General features: G+C 33.2%; 1 protein-coding gene and 1 pseudogene across 2 annotated transcripts; both read left to right on the top strand.

Moving 5' to 3' along the window:
• The first annotated feature begins 7,117 nt into the window (after positions 1 to 7,117).
• Positions 7,118 to 8,457, top strand: LOC145579052 (uncharacterized; annotated as a pseudogene).
• Positions 8,458 to 9,670: 1,213 nt separating this feature from the next.
• Positions 9,671 to 21,347, top strand: LOC145580118 (uncharacterized). Of its 2 annotated transcripts, none has more exons than XM_081637469.1 (7): positions 9,671 to 9,754; positions 10,016 to 10,241; positions 14,301 to 14,540; positions 18,666 to 18,777; positions 18,898 to 19,072; positions 19,706 to 19,946; positions 20,842 to 21,347. In XM_081637469.1, the coding sequence occupies exons 2-7, from the start codon at positions 10,058 to 10,060 to the stop codon at positions 21,129 to 21,131; spliced, it is 1,242 nt and encodes a 413-aa protein (XP_081493595.1). In that variant the 5' UTR covers positions 9,671 to 9,754; positions 10,016 to 10,057; the 3' UTR covers positions 21,132 to 21,347. The 2 variants fall into 2 exon arrangements, with proteins under 2 accessions (XP_081493595.1, XP_081493596.1); XM_081637470.1 differs by lacking the exon at positions 9,671 to 9,754 and adding an exon at positions 9,765 to 9,909.
• The last annotated feature ends 338 nt before the right edge of the window (positions 21,348 to 21,685 follow it).

Raw genomic sequence — 21,685 nt, 5'->3', positions numbered from 1 at the left:
GAGAAATGGCAGTCAAATGATAATACATCGGGAAGATAATTGACCATTGGAAGCATGCTCTAGCAATACACCATAATATCTTAACCTGAAATGAATATGTATGCTGTCCTAGAGAAGCAAGACATATTAGGCAAGTTCCAGATTATTAGCTACTGAGCCAATAATATTTTTCTAATCTGTATTAATCAGAGAGTCTTGAGTTATATACATAAAATGGCAGATTTTTACATGAAAATTTGCATAATAGATATAAAAACAAAGTTATCATGGTAGAATCATAGTAGAAAGGGTACAAATAAGATTCAAAACTAGGACATACAAGCTAACCACCCAAAGATTCCAAGGCATTAAAGTATTTTCCACATTAATTTCAATATAAGCCAAAAAAGAAAAAATGAGAGAGACAGGAACGAAGAAAGAGCACCTGACTGGAAATTCGAGTACCTTGAGCACAGAAAGAGAACCTCAGCACCTGACTGCACATAAAACAAAGTCTAGATTAATTTTAAAATTCTTAGTAGAAAGGGTATTGCAACAGTTAGCTAATTGTAATTTGGGTCCTAATGAAAATAAGAATGACCCTCTGAATATTCAACAACTCATGGGTATTCAACTTCCACTATAATATCAAACCTCAAATCAAATCAAATTGCAAAATAGAGGTGCTCTATCGCATAAAACTAAATTTAACCACTAACTTACAAAAAAATTTCACAAGTTCAAATAGAAAAATAAAACACTACAATGATTGTCAAAATCACATAAGAAAATAATAAAGAATGAAAGCATTAACTTACCCAGAAAACCAGGAAGTTTAGGAAAATAGGTAGCCTGATCTGATCCTTGGACCCATTTTAGCATTAGGGGAAGGGAACCTGGAATCAGCAATGATGCAGGAAGAATAGGTGGTCTAACACCAGGTCTCCACACTGCATAGGTTGGCCACTAATACCTTAATTCTCTGATCAATCAAACTTTGTGTTTGTTCGTTGCTCCTCAAATTGTTGATAGTATATCCATACATTTCCATTAAGCGTGATAGTTGACAGCAATTCAAACTAATGACTAACCCCTTCCCCAACTCACACACACACACACACACACACACACACACATGAATGACAAAGTCTGAACCTTTTATGTAGATTTGGCACCCCTATGACCTCCTGTAAAGTGCGCCTTTCAGCTTTGCTAGTTTTATTCGTTAATGGTTTGGAGGTCCCTTCCTGTCTTTATGATGAGACGCTTGTGCTTCTGATACATTTCCTCCCTTCTCTGCATCATTGTTTTCATTAGAAAAGTACAACATAGATCATGTTCACATATAAAAAGAGATACTTACTCTAGGCAATTTAAATTAAAAGTAAAATGATTCCATGAATGCAATCAATGTGAGAGAGGAAAAAAAAAGACATATAAAATCCTACACAATAAAAGGCTACAAAATGCATATATTAAATACAAATCAACACAACAGCAATGACAGTTACGTCTATATTGTAGCTTCTTGTTGGAGGAGGTCTGAAATAGATGTACAAAGCCCTGCCCCTAAGTCCCTAACTCTATTAATGGAGAATTGGTGACAGAAGTCAACCAAAGAGAGTAGCCAGATTTGAAATTGTTGACCCCATTCTAACTTGACCGTGGACATTGTAAAAGGCTAAAAGCATGGCTTCCCATAGCAGTTTCCCAATTTCCTCCCCCCAAGGATTTTTTTTATATAATACAGAGTACTCTTTTAGAAAACTTACTTTGATTGGTTTTTATATACTGTAATTGTAATCTGATAAAGAGTATTTAAAGTGCACCAAGATAAATTCACTTTTGTTCAATTCACTCCCAAGAATACTACTACAATCATATTGTTTTGATTCAATTAAGTAGAGTTAATTCGACAATCACCATTAATGGACTTCCTTCAAAACCCAATTTAATGCACAATCATGGCATAAGCTACTTTGTAGAATAACTTGTTTAAGAAAATATGCACAAGTGACTTGATCATATCTATAAATGGCCACACATAGACAAAATACAAGCAATAATACTCTGAATTCTACAAAATAAGATAAGAAATTAAATTAATGCAAGATTTTACAATAAAAAATAGGATATATATAATATGATCTTAATTAGATATACTTTTTTACTCACAAGAGTATCTTGAATTCTTGTAATACCTAAAATAAGTATGACTTTCATAAGCTTTTTAAACAATAGCTAGGTTAATGACAAGTTGCTGGACACCTTTACGCAATTTAATCAACTAATGAATAGGTACTACGAACCTTTCAAATAGAATGGTTTATATATTTTGTCATCTTTAGAGTTTCTTTTGACTAATACTATATAACCAATGTTTCAACTAGTTATTAGTCTTGATATGCAAACAAGCAGCAATATACAAGCAATGACTAAAAAAAAAAAAAAAAAAATCAGAAATTATTGTCAATTACTTCATAGTAGCAGGCACCCAAACCGTTATATAAATTAAAACAGCTAAAATAACTTCCCATAAGCACCAACACCACCCCAATTGAAATAATCAAGCCAATTTGAAACTCCACAATAGCTAAAATCCCAATATCATAATTTCAAAAAACATAGTTAAATCAATTTCAGCAATTTCACCATCAATCAAAATTCTAACTAGTAGTATACATCTATATTACAGAAATTTACAGAAATTTCAAACATGAGAATGAATTATACACATAATTAACTGACTACTTCAAGCTAAAATCACTAAAACTTCATATTTCAGCAAATAACTAGCAACTGAAAGATAACCTAATTTCAGAAAATTGAGGATGAATAGTACACACTCATACACAAATTAAAGCTAAAATCACTAAAACAAACATCATGAAAACCCTAAATTAGAGAAAAAAGAAGAGGGAGGGAAGTGAAAACTTACTGGTGGAAACGATTTTTCATTGAGAAGGAACAGAAATAGGAGGAATTGAGAGATTGGAGAAGAGTAAAGCGAAGAAGCCGAACGTATAGGTGAGAGATATTATGCAGATGAACATAAACCCTAATGCTAATGAAGTAATGAACATCATAGTAGTACCATATGTTGTGATTCCTTCGCTCTCGATTCATTTGATGATGTTGGTTGTGATTTAGATGATGGTATTGATGATGATGATTCAGAGGATGATGATGAAGGTGACTCCATGGATTAAAGAATCTAAACTCATTCAGAGAGAATAGATATTTGAGCGAGAATGAGAGGAGGAGATAGATTAGAATGAAAAATTAAAAAATTAAAAAATTAAAATAAAGGGCACCGATCAGTTTTTTCTACAATGAGATTAGAAGAAAAAAAAAATATTTAATTAGAAAATAAAAGGATTGAGTAACATCAAATTAAGTGTTACAACTAAGTGATACCTAATATCAAAGTGTTACCATAAAGTGTTACATAATATTAATGTGTTACAAAAAATGTTACTTTATACGACAATGTTACAAAAGTGTTACGTAAAAATCAAACAATCCTAAAATTTTTAAAGTGTTACCAATGGGTGTTACTTAAGCCCAATTTTGTACTAGTGCATCATACAAAATGACGGGAATTTTTTTTAATGAGGAAGCGACACATAGGATAGGGAGGGGGTGTATTATGTCAGCAATTTTCTGTTTAAGTAATAGTTAACTAGTTTTTGCCCCGTGCCATGCACGACTACATAATAATAAGACTTGTAAATCATAAAATTAAAGTCAATTAAAATAAAGTTAGTTTATATGGAAGGACTTATAACATTTTTTTTAAAAAAATTTGAATTCATTTAATGTCTACCCTTAAACTCTTTTGTTAGATATATAACTTAATATATTGTAACTTTTTATCATCATGTTATTTTTTAAGGGAAAAAAAAAAAAAAAAAAAAAAAAAAAAAAAAAAAAAAAACTAAAACTAAAAAGTTTGGAGGAAATTTGTTTTGTTGTTAATGCGACACGTGTAGTCTAGGGATAACTCTGGTGACTGTTGTAGTACTAGATTAGACTCGTGTGTTGCACGCTTTAATTAATTTTTATTATTATGCATATATACAATAAAGTTTTACTCGTATCATTTGTGTATAAAAGAGTGGTAATTTTTTTTTTTGTTAGAAAAATGTATAGTGTAGGTATAAAAAAAATGATGACATCACACATAAAAAATGGAGGAAAAATTTTTATAGTTAGAATGACACGTAGGATAATTTAAGGATTGATGATGTCAGTAATGTTTTGTTTTAGTAATAGTTAATAGATTAGTTATAGATAGTATATTATTATCTCAAAGTTCATAGTAACAAACCTTTTATTTTTTTTAATTATAAAGTGTTTTATTTATTTTTAATAATTTAAGAGATAATTACCAATTTAAAGAAATATCTAATCTTCATATTTACGTTCAAGGATACTGTAACAAACCTTTTTTTAGAAGATAAAAAATAATAATAACAAACTTTGGGCGGGAAATTTTTTGCTGAGAAAGTGACACGTGTATTAAGGGATAATACCGGTGATTACTTTACTATAGTAAATATTGATAGATGTTTAATTTATTATTTATGTTATATATTAAGTTTTGTAGCATTCTTGATCTCTTTGTTACATTTCTATCATTAATGGTTAAAGCTTTGTTTTTAATTTATATATATATATATATATATATATATATATATATATATATATATATATATATATATATATATATATATATATATATATATATATATATATATATATATATATATATATATATATATATATATATATATATATATATATATATATATATATATATATATATATATATATATATATGAACCAACAACACTCACGGCTAAACAATGAAAAGCACAAAAATTAGGAGAAAGAAATTGAATTGTTCATCGTATCATCATTAGAACAGTTAAGTATCAAACTTGGCATAAGCTAAAAATGACTTGCTTGGCATAATCTAAAAATGTGATGGGAGGGATTATATAAATAACTTTGACTTATCATTTATATGCATTTTTAGGAAAGTTTGTTATATGTATACAAAAACTTTAATTGATTAAATATATATATATATATATATATATATATATATATATATATATAGACAGAGAGAGTATTATATATTTGTTCCGTTTTTTAGTCGACACGAGTATATCTTTTACATTATTTATATTTTTACGAGAGTATGCTATATGTATACATTGACAACTTTTTCAGTCGACACATTTATGTTTTTACGAGAGCATTATATATATATATATATATATATATATATAGCAACTTTAGTTATTACTCGACTAACTTTTGTGATTATAAATCATGCATGATAAATCTAAGTCATCAAGTAAAAATGATCCGGAAAGTACTTAATTATGTTAGCTCATCCAATCCAAAGTAGAATCAATTATTCTATTGTGTCATTTTTCAAAAAATGACACCATAACATGGTGATGTATCATTTTATGATTGGTCAATTTTTAATTTATTTTTAAAAGCCTAAATGTACTATACATGTATGTATAATTGTAAATACATGTATTTTTTTAAAAAAAAAATACGTAACTATAGTGTTTAAAACCTATTTTTATCTTTTTAAAATTATTTCCGAAAATTAAATTATAATTAAAATTTAGAAAATAAAAAAATCATCATTGTTCTTCATTATTCTTCATTGTTCTTCATTCATGATCTTAATTAATTGCGTACCCCAAAATCTTGTATAATCTATTTGAAACTCAGACCAAAATTCCGACCAAAATTCTGTCCAAAAATTGGATTTGTTGGGTTTCGAATCTGCTTCAATAATCTGATACAAATTTCGTTTTAGGGTTCGATTGATAATTTTGATTATTTAAAAATCAAGTTATTTGATAGTTTTGAGGATGAAAATTGCCTTAGGAGCATGTATTATGATGGTCTAAATACATATCTTTTAATTTTTTTAATGATCAATGGATAACAAGGTATGCTCTGCGATTTAGAGTTCGATTTTTTTTTCGCAAACCTGTTTGATCTAGAATTGAGATTTGCGATTATTTTAATCTGTTTGTGGTTAGGTAATTACCGATATTTAGTTAGGTAATTACCTATATTTAGTTAGGTAATTGCCTTTTTTGAAAAACTTAATTACATTTATTGAATCAAACAGGGGCTGTGAACAAAAAAAAATCCGACCATTTCATCTTCTACAAACATAATACTTGTTCTTTGATTTGACAAAATTGCACAATTTGAGTCCACATAAATCATATTTTCGAACCATTCAAAGAGGAATTTGTCCTTTGCAAACACTTATAAATGAAATTGTTGTTGAGATTTTTTTATGAACAAAAACCTAAAATCAAAAACTGCAAAAAAAAATAAAATGCAAAAACACAATTTATTTTCGAATTTTTATCCCGATTTTAGTCCGGATTTACGAATTTATCAACAAATAACATTGATTTTGGGAATGGCGGGCTAATCTATAACATGATTGATGAACAATATGAACAATGATGAACACTTTTAACTTTTTTTATTTTTAATTATAATTATAAATTCAAAAATTAATTAGTATTATAAAAATAGATTTTCATAATTTATAATTATGTATTTCTTAAAAAAATACATGTTTTAACAAGAATAAATAAATAAATACAATTTTAATACATTATAGACACTAAAAATAATTCAAAATGAAAATAAAAATACCAATAAAATCCAATCAAATCTTGCCACATCAGCAAATTATGGTGTCATTTTTAAAGAATGACATTGTAGAATTTTTGAAAGTAGAATGCATGGTCTTTAATTATTTCTTAAATTTTTTAAGAAGTATACATTTCATGTGTTAGTTATGCAAAAGAAATTATCGGGTCATACAACACTATATTTAGAGAATGAATTTACATAGTACTAATACCTCCTTACCCTTTTGTCTCCTGGATTTGTGGAGCTAAATTAGCACTAACATTTGAAGAAAATCAACTAAAATAAAATGTATATAAACAATAGTAAGTAGCATATATACTTGTATTAACGTGTATATTATCACCTTAATATTTTCTTGCATTTAATTTCATTGTGTAAAAACCTTCATTCTATCCTTTATTACTCCACCAATTTAAAATTGTCTAAAAGTCCACATTCTACAAGTAATAACTTTAGTTGGGATAAATTTTGGGAAGAGCAACTATTTGATGAATCACATGAAGAAATTGGGCGATACATAATCTCACAATATGAAACACCCTCGAGAGAGGTTGTTCAACGTGATCGTGAAGGTGGTATAGAACGTTTGTACGAAGATTAATTTCTGAACAGCTAGTATATCCGAAACATTTTTTCCGAAGACGGTTTTGTATGAGGATAGAGGTCTTCAATTGAATAGTGGAGGCCTTAAAAAAATCACACTGAATATTTTCAACAAAGGTTTGATGCTGCAAAAAGAATGGGTTTGTCCCCTCTTAAAAAATGCACTGCTGCTATTCGCATATTAGCTTATGGAACTGCGGTTGATGCTGTTGACAAGTACATCAAGATTGATGAGAGCACGACTATGTATATGGAGTGTCTATTTAAATTTTGTCGTGGTGTTATTGAAATATTTGGAGAGGTATACATGAGAAGTCTCAATGCTAATGATGTCCAACGATTGCTTAAAATGCATGAGGAATACCATGGCTTTCCGAGCATGCTTGGAAGTCTAGATTGTATGCATTGGGCATGGAAAAATTGCCCTACTGGATGGAAAGGACAATACACTCGAGGTAATTATGGATATCCAACAATAATGCTTGAAGTTGTGGCCTCAATAGATCTATGGATTTGGCATGCATATTTCAGTGTTGCTGGATCAAACAACCCTTAATTAATTCCCAACCAAGCACGCTTAGCTGTGTAGTATCTCAGCTTATGAACTCTCTAAGAGGAAGATGCATCTTGTTGATATGAATAGTATATCAAATCCTTTTAAAGCAATCATGAGGGGTATTACAGAAATTGTAAGGACGAGCTCCGGAGGTTAATTTTACCATTAATAGCACCGAGTATGAAACGGGATATTATCTAGTTGATGGTGTATATGCTGAGTGAGCTGCATTTATTAAAAAAAATTCACATCCTTAGTGCAAGGAAAGATGTTGAGAGGGCATTTGGGGTAATCCAATCTCGTTTGGTATAGTTCGTGAGCTAGCACGTTGTTGGCATAAACGTAATATCCACGATATTATGGATGCGTGTATTATATTACACAATGTGATTGTTGAAGACGAGCTTCACACTTATAACAAAAACTTTGCTAACGATGAATTTTTACCAAGTGTTAATGATGATTTGCATCAAGGACATGAAGAGAATTTCGAGTCACATCTTGAAAGAGATTCAATAATCCGAGATAGACAAATGCATCATCAGCTAAAGGCTGATTTAGTGGAGCATATTTGGTCACGTTTTGGTAGCTATAACTTGAGTTGATCTTAATTTGTTAAGTTTGATTTTTTTTTAAAAAAAAAAAAGGAATGTTGTTTTGTTAATTAGTTTTATTTAGTGTATTGTCAAATGTTGATTACAAAATATGTAAATAAATTTAGGGAGAAAGGCTATCAATACTCTTGATGGAAACATTTAATACTTCGTATAAGCTCAAATAATCAAATCGCAAGCAAGTCATTTCATCGTACGAGTATAATACAACTTATATGAAGTTATATTATTGGAGTAAATTTTAATATTGATAGCGGGCACAACTTATGAGATTATATTATTGGAATTATATTTTGGTAAAAGTAAGTAAATTAGCAATGAAATTTTCAACTCATATAGTGTAGTAAATAAAGTATTACATGCAAGCTACAAAATTTTATAGCCACCATTAGAGTACTTTGTAGCTTGAAATATTGATGTGGCAAATCAAGCTACAATTTCTTGTAGCTTACCATTGGAGTACATTGTAGCTTAAATAGGTTGTAATTTTAAAAGTTGACGTGACAAAGCAAGCTACAAGCCTTTGTAACTTACCATTGGAGATGCTCTTAGTTGAGTCCTCAAGGCCTCAACTTAGGCCTTGTTTAGTTCAACTTATTTTTACTTATTTTAGATCAGAAAAAATAAGTTCAGATCATATCTTTAGATCATATCATCATTTTATGTTAGGTTTTTTATCGATGAATATCTTTAATTACGTAATGAAAAAATATAAAAACTACGTATCAATAAAATACACATTAATACGAATCTAACAAGACCCGACTTGATATATTTCTTCTTTAAAGATTATCGTACACATAAGGTTAAAGTTTGGTCAAATTAGACAATGAGATCAGACAATATCAGATTAGATAAGCAAAAATAAGGTGAACTAAATAAGCCCTTATTAGACATTAAGAAATCCTCGTAATTGTCTAATGTTGTCCTGACGATTAGGCTAATTGTTTATTAGTTTTATAAATTGCAAGCAAGTCCTAAATTTACGCCGTTGTCCGTTGGAGTAGAGCTAATCACATGTAGCCCGGCCCGAAAAGCCCATGTGGCCCGGCGATTTTGGACACGAACTTTTTGTCCCAAAGTTTGACCCGACCTGAGAAATGGGAAGAAAGTTTAGGACATGACCCGGCCCGAACCTGACCGCCCCACCCAATTATCACCTCTACTTTGGAGTTGCTCAAATAATGTTCATGAAGTCATCATCATTCGGTAATAATTCCACTCGCCCGCCAGAAGCCTCAACCAACTTTATTGTTGAAACTTGATCGTTCCCTCGTTCATATTCAAGGTTACTCTCTTTATCCTCTTTTCCATTTTTTAATTATTCGATCTTTTCCGAAAACAAGTTTTCAGTCTCCAAATTAAATTCAAAACTAGTTCAATCCCCCAAAAATACCCTAAAAAATTAGGGTTCTATTTCTACTACTTGATCAAATTTTCTAGGTTTTGCTTTGTAAAATTCCCTATTTATTTATCTCAATTCAAGCTATTTTATCAATTTATAGATGTTGTGTTGTATTCTGAATTACATGATTCTATGAATTTCCAGGTTTTTGCAGTAATTGTGTGGTGACGGAAGAATTCTGAGAGGATGTGGGCAGCTTCATGTCTAGCGTCATGCTGCGCAGCTTGCGCTTGTGATGCTTGTCGTACAGTGGTCTCCGGTATCAGCCGTCGTTCAGCTCGTATCGCTTACTGCGGTGTCTTTGCGCTGTCCTTGATTGTTGCCTATATTCTTCGTGAGGTTGCGGCTCCTCTTATGGAGAAGATGCCTTGTAAGCTATAGATTTCGTCTTTTTACGGGTCTTTCCTTATTTAGCTTTTTGGATTTTGTTGCGAATTTGTCGAATAGTGTTGGGTAGTTTGTTAGTTTTGTAGAGGGTGTTCATGATATAGAAAATCATTTTAGTAATTTAGAGTTATTGGTTTGAAATTGATGAAGCTAAACATTAAATATTATATATATTTGGGGTTTGAAAGATTGCTGAAGGATTTCTAAAGATTTGATGATCCTCTAGCTTCCAGCAGCTCTACGCATAGCTATCCCAAAAGTGTGTATAGGCGTGCTGCGTGCTTCTCATACAAACTTCCTATGAAGTTAGAGTCAGTGCACCACGTGTTTTTTTTTTATTGTATAAATTAGAGTTGGGAAGGAGTCGAAGGACTGAGTTGAAAATGGTAAACTGACCAATCTTTTCTTTTTTTTTGATCAAAATTGTCCATACACAAATTTGAGAAAGAACCCTCTCTGAATCTTATTGCATGATGTAGCTTAATTTGAACCCATGATGGAAGCCCCAACCATGCATGAATGATGAATTCTAATTTGCGAATATTATGCTAAGGCTATGTTTGTTTTGGTGGAAAACATTTTCTTGGAAAATGTATTTCCTTCATTTCTCCATTTTCCTTTAATACATATGTTAAAGGGTGGAAAATTGTTTTTTGGAGTAGGAGACAATATATTTTTATTTCTTTTTTGTAAAGAAGATTTACCACATCTTTACTCTTCACTTTCTATTTTCTCTCCTATTCTTCTCCACCCTTTTACTTCTATATTTAAACAAACAAAGGAAAACCCTTTTCACAATTATCTTTTCTTTAGAAAACGATTTTCTTTGAAAAATAATTTTCCATCAAAACAAATGGAGCCTTAGTCAAAATCTGAAGTTTCCCCTTCATTCTATTCCAGTCAGGTGTCATTGGCAGACATGATTGTTAAGAGTTCTTGGATTCTTGTTTCCCATTGGACAGAATTCTAATTAGCGATATTTTGTCCATTACTCTTATCCATACAGATATTGTTGGCAAGAGCTCCCTAAGTCCCTATTGATCCCTATCTCCCATAGGCTGCTGGTAGATATCAATGTGTCACCAGTCTTTCTTTTTCATGTTCCCAATCTCTCCTCTTCCTCCTCCCCAATTTTTTCCCTCTCTTCCTTTTGTTTCTTTCTCAAGCTGCTTGAGATTGTTGATTCAACTGAAGTCAATCCAATTGATCTTTTGTGCTCTCTTTTTTGTTGATAGCTGAATTCTTACATGATTGAGGCTTTAAGGGTCAGGTTTTAGGGCAATTTAGGACATCTGGCATTTTTTGGGGATGTAAAATTAGCCAATTGTTATTGCCTTCTATCTTCTAGAGGTCGCCAGACTGGTCACTACATTAGCTGTGTAAGACTTACTCTTTTTTTGCTGGTGGTTGAGGTGGGGTGGGGGAGAGCATCATCTTTTTAATGCAAGCATTTATTTTGTTTTATCTGTTTGGAGTCCGAAGTCGGAGGTGACCTTTAGTAGATGAATAACAGTAGAAGATACCAGAAAATGAACCAAATTTGTAGATTTTTCCACTCTTGCCCTTGCTGAGTCTTTGTATTCTCTGACTAGAATCCTGGTATCTTAAGCCTAGAATTGGATACTTCACACTTAGTGGCTCCCTCCAAATGTTTAATGCTCCTTTTTTGCTCGTCTTGGGTATTCAGTCCACAATTTGTTGTTTTATACATCCCTGTTGCTCCTCTCCTTTTGTCATATGTCAGTCACCCTTGTCAGGAAAATTACTGTTAGTTCTCATTTTTGATTTTTCTATCCCTTGTCACTCTCTACCTTATCTCCTCGTTGTATAGGATTAACTACATTAGTTAAATGTCATTCATGTATGCTCAATATCTATATGATTGAAAAAAAACACGAGTGAACTCTCAAATTAGATAATTCATCGCTTGGCTTGTTTGGTTTGTTAAGCATGTTTTAGGTGAAGTTGCCAACACATTAGGATTGGTCGCACCTAGCCTCAAGCGCACTAGAGGCATGCCAAAAGGCACATTGGACGAGTTTCATTTTACACAATCTCTTAAAATTATGTCTCACTTTAACAAGGCATGTACCTTATGCTTGCTCTTAGAACAATAGAACCTAGACTTTGGGACCCTTATTGCTTTATTGTGCCTTAAGCCTTATAAAACACTGGTTACCTTAACCTGGCTCAAATGTCCGGCACTTGGAACCCCTATCGCCTTAAGCTTTTGGGACTCCTTGCTTTAGTGTTTCTTAAGCCTTTTTAAACATTGGTATCTCAACCTAATTAAAATGGTCTGCTATTTCCTTATGATTTTAAATCTCTATCCAGCTTCTCTAATATTCTGCTTTTTATTTCTTATTCATTCTTTTGTTGCTTCTTTATGATTTTTTTTTTTTAAAAATAATTGTAAATATGTTTAGGAAAGATTGGTAAAAATAATCTCAACTTTCACGTATTCGCTTTAAATAATCCCAACTTTGGGGTGTATTCGCTCAAAACAGGCCCTAACCGGTTACTAACCAATTATAATAGGTTTTTGGGACACGTGGCATCACGTGATTAGTTATTTTTTTTTTCAAAAAAATTTTTTAAAAAAAATATTAAAAAAATTGAAAAAGAAAGAAAAACTTAAAAAATTAAAAAAAACAAAACTGCCCAGCACCGTCCTTCTGAACCACCTTTACCAACACCATTGCAGCGGCCAGAATACTCTTCCCCACCCACGCGCCGGTCAGAACGTCCTCTCCTGCGCCGGTAAGCTCCCCGGGCCTTCAATTACCAACACTCCTTCCCCCAAAACCACCAAACCAGCCACCTAAAAGGCTAAAACCCCCTGAATTCCTAAAAACGACATCCCCGCTGGCGAAACCACCTTGCAGCAGCCCCGTAAAAACTACAGCCGCCCAACCTCCGATAGCCCAACCTCTCAGTAGCAATTGCACCCAAATCGCCACCACAAGAAGCTTAACGCAAATGAAGGAAAACGACCACAAATCCGACCAAATTTCTCCTTAAATTAATCTGAATTCTTCGCATTATTCAAGTCGCAACGCTCTGTTAAAGCTTCCATTGATGATTCTACGAACATTAATCTAGAAATTGCTACAAGAAGATATGGGGCAAATTGTTAGGGTTAATTGCAAAGGAGGTTTTGTGGTGGCGGTTTGGTGGTTTAGGGTTATAAGGAGGGGGTAGCGCCGGCTTCGGCGTGGGGGAGGGGTGCAGTGGTTTTGGCAGGCCGTTGGGAGAAGTCTGTCGGAAATTCGGGTGGTGGTGGTGGTTGTCGTGGGTTGGGGTTGGGGATGATGTTTTTTTTTTTAAAAAATTTTTTTAATATTTTTTTTAAATTTTCAGCTAATCGCACGATGACACATGTTACAAAAAGCCAATTTTTTTTTTTTTTTAATTTATTTATTTATTTTTTTTACCTCTTTAATTGGTTACCGGTCACTTAAGCCTATTTTGAGCGGATGACCCCCAAAGTTGGGATTATTTAATAATAATCGAAAGTTGGGATTATTTAAAGCGAATACGAGAAAGTTGGGATTATTTTTACCAATTTTTCAATATGTTTAAATTTGAATCCAATGATGAAATGGTTTCAACAGTTTTCCTTTTATTTACCAGTCATACAAGCAAGAATTTATTTGTATATATTTTATCAGTTGTGAACTGTAATAAAAGCCTTATAAAGGATAAAGGAATATGGAAAATCTTTGATGCAATTTCTCAATGTTAATGAATTGGGGTTTAATTTGAATTTCTTTATTTTGACCTCTTTTAGTTCATTCAGGTCTGAATCTTATGACTCGTAAATGCTCCCAGGATCCAAGGACTGAGCGTGTTCATTTCTGAAACATCTTGAGAAAGCACTCAAAAATGTTTATATTTTAGCTGTGTCGATTGAACAGTTGGAGTGTAATTATCTTAATGTATCCGTATCATGTTCTTATCTTAGCTGCATTAGTCCTGTGGTTTCTACCGGCATTGTGTTTATACATAAATGTGGAAAGTGACATCTTCATTTTTTCTGCAGGGATCAATTATTTTCACCAAACACCTGACAAGGAATGGTTTCAAACAGATGCTGTGCTGCGGGTTAGTCTGGGAAATTTTCTATTTTTCACCATTTTAGCTGTTCTGATGATTGGTGTGAAGAACCAAAAGGATCCTCGTGATAGCTTGCATCATGGTGGATGGATGATGAAAATAATATGTTGGTGTCTCCTTGTACTCCTGATGTTTTTTCTTCCCAATGAAGTCATCAGCCTCTATGGTATGAGCCTATTTATTTTCTTTGATTTCCCCTATCAACTACATGTTTGTTTTTGTTTTAGTTTCTTTCTTATAATTCTTCCCTCCCCCCTCCCTTTCTTGTTTAAGCTCTTCAGTTTTTGTTTTCGTGCCCCCCCCCCCCCCCCCCCCCCAAAAAAAAAAAAAAAAAATAAAAAATTACACCCCCTCTTTTGTTTTGATGAAGTGTTGTATTTACAATTTTCTAAGTAGGATTTGAAAATTGGTGTCACATTTACAAAGTGTTGATTTGAGGAATCATCTTACTTGGGTTTAGACTTAGAGAGAGCATTTGTTTGTCTTTTCATAAGCTTTTCATCTTTGTATAAATAAGTTATATTGAGAAGTCATTTGTTTAGTGTTTCACTGATTTTTATTGATTCCCGACCATCTACAAAGTATAAGTGATGATTTGGCACCGTATGGAATATGTGTCAGATTGAGTGACTTGCTCTGATTTACAACTTGTGCCACTCTCCCATTGAATCACATCATCATTTGCTTTAATTTCATTAAAAAATTTATTGATAATTTTTCTCAAGAAAAATGTTATTTTATCCTTCTTTCTTGTGTCTTTCTGCCCATGAAATCCAGCAAACTATAGCTACTTCAACTGGCGAGTTGAGCATTTGCACCCCATACCCAACCTCACCTCCATTGTTGATAATTTGCATTAGCAATACTCTCCACTGGAAGTCTCCAAAAGCATCACCAAAATCTAAACGCTTGCCGGTGTGCTGGTTATCAGTCAATTGGAAATAATTGAATCATGAACGACGAGAAAGAAGTGTGTGGTTTGATTTGTAAAATCTAGATTTCAGATCTATTATTGCTATCAATTACCAACGGTGGTAGTGAAGTTGGGTTACTGAAAAGAAAAGGGGACATTACTTGGTGGTTAAATTTGAATTTGAATTGGTATTGGGTATGGCTCACCGCTGGTGTTCACTGTGAGTTTTGCTGCTAAATGTATAAGCTCGGAAGGGCAATAGAACGACATGACTGAATTTTAATATTATTACAATGAAGCCTTGATCCCAAAGATGGGCTGGCTACATGAACCAAGATTTTATCTTTTGTACTCACCAACCATGCTCCTCTTCTTCTATTTCCTTCTTTTTTATTTATAATGCTCTTGCAAGCCCAACTTCCTTATTGTCCTTAACACCTGAATATTTTTTTTCATGATTTTTTCAATAAAAGTTAAAGATAAAACCTTGCTAATATGGATCAATGGAAAAAGTAGAACATAGAGTTGTAATTTTGCTGTGGGACTGAAAATTTTCTCCCCTCTAATGATTAATTGTTGCATCCCTTATTTTACGACCTATTACGGAAGCTTATGCTTAGTTTTACAGAGCTAGGTGAAAGGTGTCTCTCCCCTACCTAGGTGTAACACATTCAGAAAGTGTTAGAGGGTCAGAGGAACACACCTATTCAAAGTCCAATGCGTTGCACTTTGTGCACTATTTGTTCAAAAGCAAGAGTGATGACTTGGGGGGGGGGGGGGATTTGAGTTTAAACCTTAAAATTACAGAAAATCCAAATCAACTCTTAAGTCTTTAACCTCCAGTATACTAATTTGAGCAAAAGCCTTTATTAATTGCATGGATATACTTGATTTTAATCCCCAAGTTGAAAGCCCTAATTATTGGAAATCCTAAATCGCGGTTGGGAAGCGATTGGTTTACTGGTGTTTGCTGGTACCTGATGGTTTTGGTGAGACTCCCATGGTTATTGGCACCAGATCTACCAATGGTCATTGTCAGTCAAGGAATTCCAGGTCTCTCTCTCTCTCTCTCTTCGTGCTGCACTTTTTTCTTCATTCTCTACCTTTGTTCTTCTGTTCTCCTCTCCTTTTCTGTCTTCATTGTCCTCCTCAATTTTCATTCTTCTGCTTTTCAATCTTTATTCTTCTCTAAATTCTTTCTCCTCTGATCTGCTGCTATTATTGTTGGTAAGATACTGACAGGTATCCCCACTCTATTTTACTAGCTACGTAATACCCCCTCCCGCTTCTGATTATTTTAAAAAGTTTATTTATTGATTTAGAAAAACTTTTTATTTTACGTTTTTGTTATGCTTGAATGTGAATATAATAAAATTTTAAATTAAAAAATAAAGTTGTATTGCACCTTGGCTTTAGGAACACTTTGTGCCTTGCGCCTTGGCTTCAGGGACTATATGCTCCTTGAGTTTTTTGGCACTAAGATTCTATGCTGATAAATGACAACATTAATAAAACTTGTGATACAGGAAAAAATTGTCTGTGGAGTCCCTTGTATCCCACTACAAACGTAAACAAAATATCCAAATGTAATGGTATTGGATCTAATGTACTTGTATCATTGTTATTGATAACTGATATCAAGAAAGAAAAATTGGAATTATAATTCATAGTAACCCAACCGTTGATTAAATCAACTTGACCATGTATCTTAGTATCCCTGGAGTTCATGGTTCTTGCTGTTTAGTTCTTTATTCTGGATATTCAGTATTTTTACTTTAAGATGTGATACTTGTTATAAAACTTTGTGCCCTTGTAGATTGTTTTGTAATAGTCTTATATCAGCAAATCACTTAATTCATAAGCTCATGCAAAGTTATTGATTTGTTTTGTTAGGTCTTTAGTTGAATTCACTTTCTTTTTGCTATGACTAACAAAATTATATTGAAAACTTTAAATGCCCAGATGGTTTAGGGAAATATAAAAAGGGTAACAAGATATATTTATACAAGTGAAGGAATCCTTTTATTTATTTGTAGCCATTGTATTAAATCTCTCTCAACCTGCACCAAACTTCCTCTTCACTGTTTCCATTACCCCTCCTGCCTCCTTCATTCTCTCTCTCTCATGTATTCACCTTGCTGGGCATACCTTATTGTGGCGCCTTGACCCTACTACTACTCTTTGAACCATGTTGAACTCTTTCATCAAGTGCACTCTTCCTCTACCTATGCGATATTCATCTATGGACTGGCCATTGCATACCATGGCTTGGATATCAAGTTGGCTCATTCTTTGGCTGATGTTTTATGGGTGATGTCAATTTCATAAAATCTTTATTTTTCCGGTGAGCTTCTCTATATCTCTTGAAGTGGCAATGTTATTTGATGGTGGTGGTTGGTGTGTCTGGGTGTAGAGGTTGTGGTGGTGCTTACCTAGAGGAGAGACGATTGCAATTATGGTACTTTTGTGAGAATAGCAATTGGTAGCAGACATGCGAGATGTGGCTGCGGAATGATAGTGGTGGTGGGTGTGGTGGTGCTGTTAACTTTGGGCTTACGCATTTACTGCAAGCAATTTGATCTGCAGTTTTGGAAAGGGTAGGGGTAACAAATTAAGCGGTTCTGATTGGGTCCTCTAATGAAAATATTTATTAATTCGAACCACAAATTTGGTAGATTCTAGTCTCTTCCTTCTAGGAAGTCTGATTTAGATTAAAAGTATGCATAGACATCAAGAGGGGAGGCAAACTTGAACCTAAAGTGATTGCTAGACTAATTACTGATTTTTATTTTATGTCTTAATTATGATGCCTTGGAGTATAGCATTTGCTGTCTAAGTATCAATGTTGCCTTGAACTTTAGGTAAATGTCCCTAGAGTTGGTTGTTTATCGTTGCTAGTTTTTGTTCATTATCCAGATCTCGAATACCTTTCTTTTTTTTTTTTTTTTTTTTTGGTGTTTTGAGAGCCACAAGGCGGGGGAAGATCTCAAATACCTTGCTATACCTAAGTCTGACGTGAATTCTATACCTTTGTAGTGATCCTTGAAAAAGAAGAAAACAGGGTTAGCTTTTCATATCCATGTTAGATGCCTTTATTTTGATTCCAGCACTTGCAGAAAGTCCTAGTACAAATGTTGCTGATTTGCTGGTGTGTTTTTGTTAACCCTTGTGTTCCCAACTTTTAAGAGGTTATTATGGGATTCTGTCAGAGTAATACAACTTGAAACTTGCCGCAGCCATTTTTTGATCTATTTGTCAAGAGCATTGACCATTGATATTGACAATCGTGTATATTGATGCTAGCTTTGTCTGTCTTTTCATTTTATATTGTTTAAATATTTGTAGTTAATCTATGTTCATGTAAATCTGTTATTGCAGAGGCAACTTCGAAGTTTGGGGCAGGATTATTTCTTTTTGTTCAAGTTGTGTTGTTGCTAGATTTTGTTCATGGGTGGAATGACAAATGGGTCGGATACAATGAGCAATTCTGGTAGTGTGCCTTTACTCTTTTATTGAACACCGTTACATTAATAAAAAGTAGCTTTTCTTGATTAATTTTGTAATTTATGATCTTTCTGACTTTTATGTTGTGAACTTCATGAAATGTTAGGTACACTGCCCTGTTTGTTGTTTCACTCATTTGTTACTTGGTAACCTTTTCCTTCTCGGCTGTACTCTTCCATTGGTTTACTCCATCTGGACAAGATTGTGGGCTGAACACCTTTTTCATCGTGACAACCCTTATGTTTGCCTTCATTTTTGCAATAGTAGCTCTACACCCAGCGGTGAGTTACTCTTGTACCAAATTTTCTGATTACTGCTAAATTTTGTCCATATTGTCATTCATTAAATCAGTAGTTGCAATATATGTTCCACTTTTAAATAAATGTAGTGTCACTTGCATATCGTACATTAAGACTAAAGCAGTCTAGTACTCTAGATATCTCTTTCTAGTGCTACTTCAAAGTTCAAGTATACAGGGTAGACTTTTTAGTGGGTCTTAGGACAATTATTTGTTGTGTCTTTACTTCTATCTACTCCTTTTTTGTGGCTTTTCTTTTCTTTTGGTTTGGTGTTTTGGGTTCTTTTGTCAACAAATTATTATGTACATTGACTTGTATTTTATGCTGCCGAATGAGCTGAACAAAACAAATCAATTTCCCTTTGTCCAAGATTAGTTTTTAAACTTTTGTTTTAAGGAAACACCCCACTATTATTTTAATATGAAGTATATCTTCTTTTCTTAACCAAAAATTAGAACCGGAAGTGATCAATATGTAAAAGAAGATAGTTATGTACAATTGTACCAAATTATTTCACTCAATTTTTAACTTACAATCATGCTTTATAGTTTTTGCAAGATTACATTTCTATGTTGTATGGATTTGATCAAATTTGCAATATGAACTTTGTTGCAGGTCAATGGTAGCATTTTGCCAGCATCTGTTATATCACTGTATTGCATGTACCTCTGTTATAATGGACTTGCCAGTGAGCCTCGGGATTATCAATGCAATGGTCTTCACAAGCATTCTCAAGCTGTTTCAACAACTTCACTTACCATTGGGCTGCTTACTACTGTGCTATCGGTTGTCTACTCTGCTGTTCGTGCTGGTTCTTCAACAACTCTTCTCTCCCCTCCTAGCTCACCTCGTGCTGGTAAACTTATGTGCTGTTTTGGTTTGGCAATTATAGCATATTATCTTGGTTATATATTTTATAGCACATTTATTGTTGGTTGTTTGAGAAGGTATGTTGACAAAGGTAAATGTGAGACTTATTTCCACATTAATTTGCTAATGTGGGAATATTTATACATATCTTTTATTCTATTAAACTAGGGTTATCTTTCGGTTTTTGGTTTGGATTTAGTCATAATCAAAACCAATTCGGTTTTGATGTATCCAATCTGTTCTGAATTTCCCACCAAATTCAATCTAATCCAATCTGAAGTATAATTTGGTTTGGATCCAATCTGATCTGAATTTCCCACCAAATCTAATCCATTCCAATCCAAAGCATAATTTGGTTTGGATCCAATTGCTACTTTCTTTGCCGAACAATGTTATCTGAAAATCCGAAAATTCGATCTATATTTGATCTGCTTTTTTGATATTCGACCAAAAATTTGAATTCAGTTCAGATATTCTGATCAGAATTCTCAAATGTTGGATACCCTTGTGGATATTGTTGAAGTGATATCCGAAACATCTAAGCCTTTGGATCAATTATGAAAGCTTAGCCCTTCAACTTACCAAGTTACCCCTTTAATGAAAGCGTTTACCCAATCACACAGCTCAAAACTCACGCTTATTTATCATTGTTTGGTTTTGCATACAGCTGGCTAAATTAGACTGGCTTGTTAAGTTAATGTAATGGGCTTAGTACTACATCTACTCTTGATATGTTTGCTGGTGATCTTCCCCTGTTGGATCTTTGTGCTTTAGCATTTTGTTTTTTATGGTTTTGTTAAGCTCACATGCAAATATATGATTCGTTCTAGGGATTATAGAATATCAAATTTTTTTATTGACGTGTTTTGGTTTTTGTGAAGGTGCTGGAAGGCCCTTACTTCCTCTCGACAAAGCTGCTGAGGAAGAAGAAAAAGAAAAGGCTAAGCCAGTCACTTACTCATACACTTTCTTCCATATCATCTTCTCTCTCGCTAGCATGTATTCGGCCATGCTTCTGACTGGGTGGTCAGCATCTGTTGGGGAAAGTGGTAAGCTGATAGATGTGGGGTGGTCATCTGTTTGGGTCCGCATTGTCACCGGATGGGCAACTGCAGCTTTGTACATATGGTCCTTGGTTGCACCAGTTCTTTTCCCTGATCGAGAGTTCTAATTGGCAAACTTGTATGATGTTATCCGCGGAGTTATGTCTATAGATGTTGTGCTGAAGTCCTATTGCTAAGGCTATGTTACAGCTTTGTGAAGAATGTTAAATTTGGTTATGCATGAGTATCACTACTCGTTGAATGCTCTTTTAAATAAGAATGTAAAATTTGCAATTGCTGACCAGATACTCGTGCTTGAATGAAATGACACTACTTAAAGTTGACATTGCTTGAGCTCCATTAATTCGATTCCAAAAACAAAATCGAACTGGAATGAACCTGAATAAGCTCAAGCCAAAACCACAAGCAAGATGGACGAAAACTATATGAAATGATGCTAGCCGAACAATTTAATATTTAGGAAAAATTGTAAAAAATCACCTTTTATAACAACTTTTTTTGTAAAAAAACACCTTATAATTTTATTTTTTTGTAAAAGCACAATTAATACCACTTTTTCATTTTTTTTTTTTTTTTTTTTTTTTGCGAATTAACACCTTACCTTGATTTCCGTCATTTGACTTGATTTTCAGGCATTGACTTGCACGTGAGAAGCACGTGT

This window comes from Chenopodium album, chromosome 14 (assembly GCF_948465745.1).
Source record: "Chenopodium album chromosome 14, dcCheAlbu1.1, whole genome shotgun sequence".
Lineage (NCBI taxonomy): Eukaryota > Viridiplantae > Streptophyta > Magnoliopsida > Caryophyllales > Amaranthaceae > Chenopodium > Chenopodium album.
The sequence above is the reverse complement of the archived record's forward strand: the minus strand, read 5'-3'. Positions and strand labels throughout refer to the sequence as shown.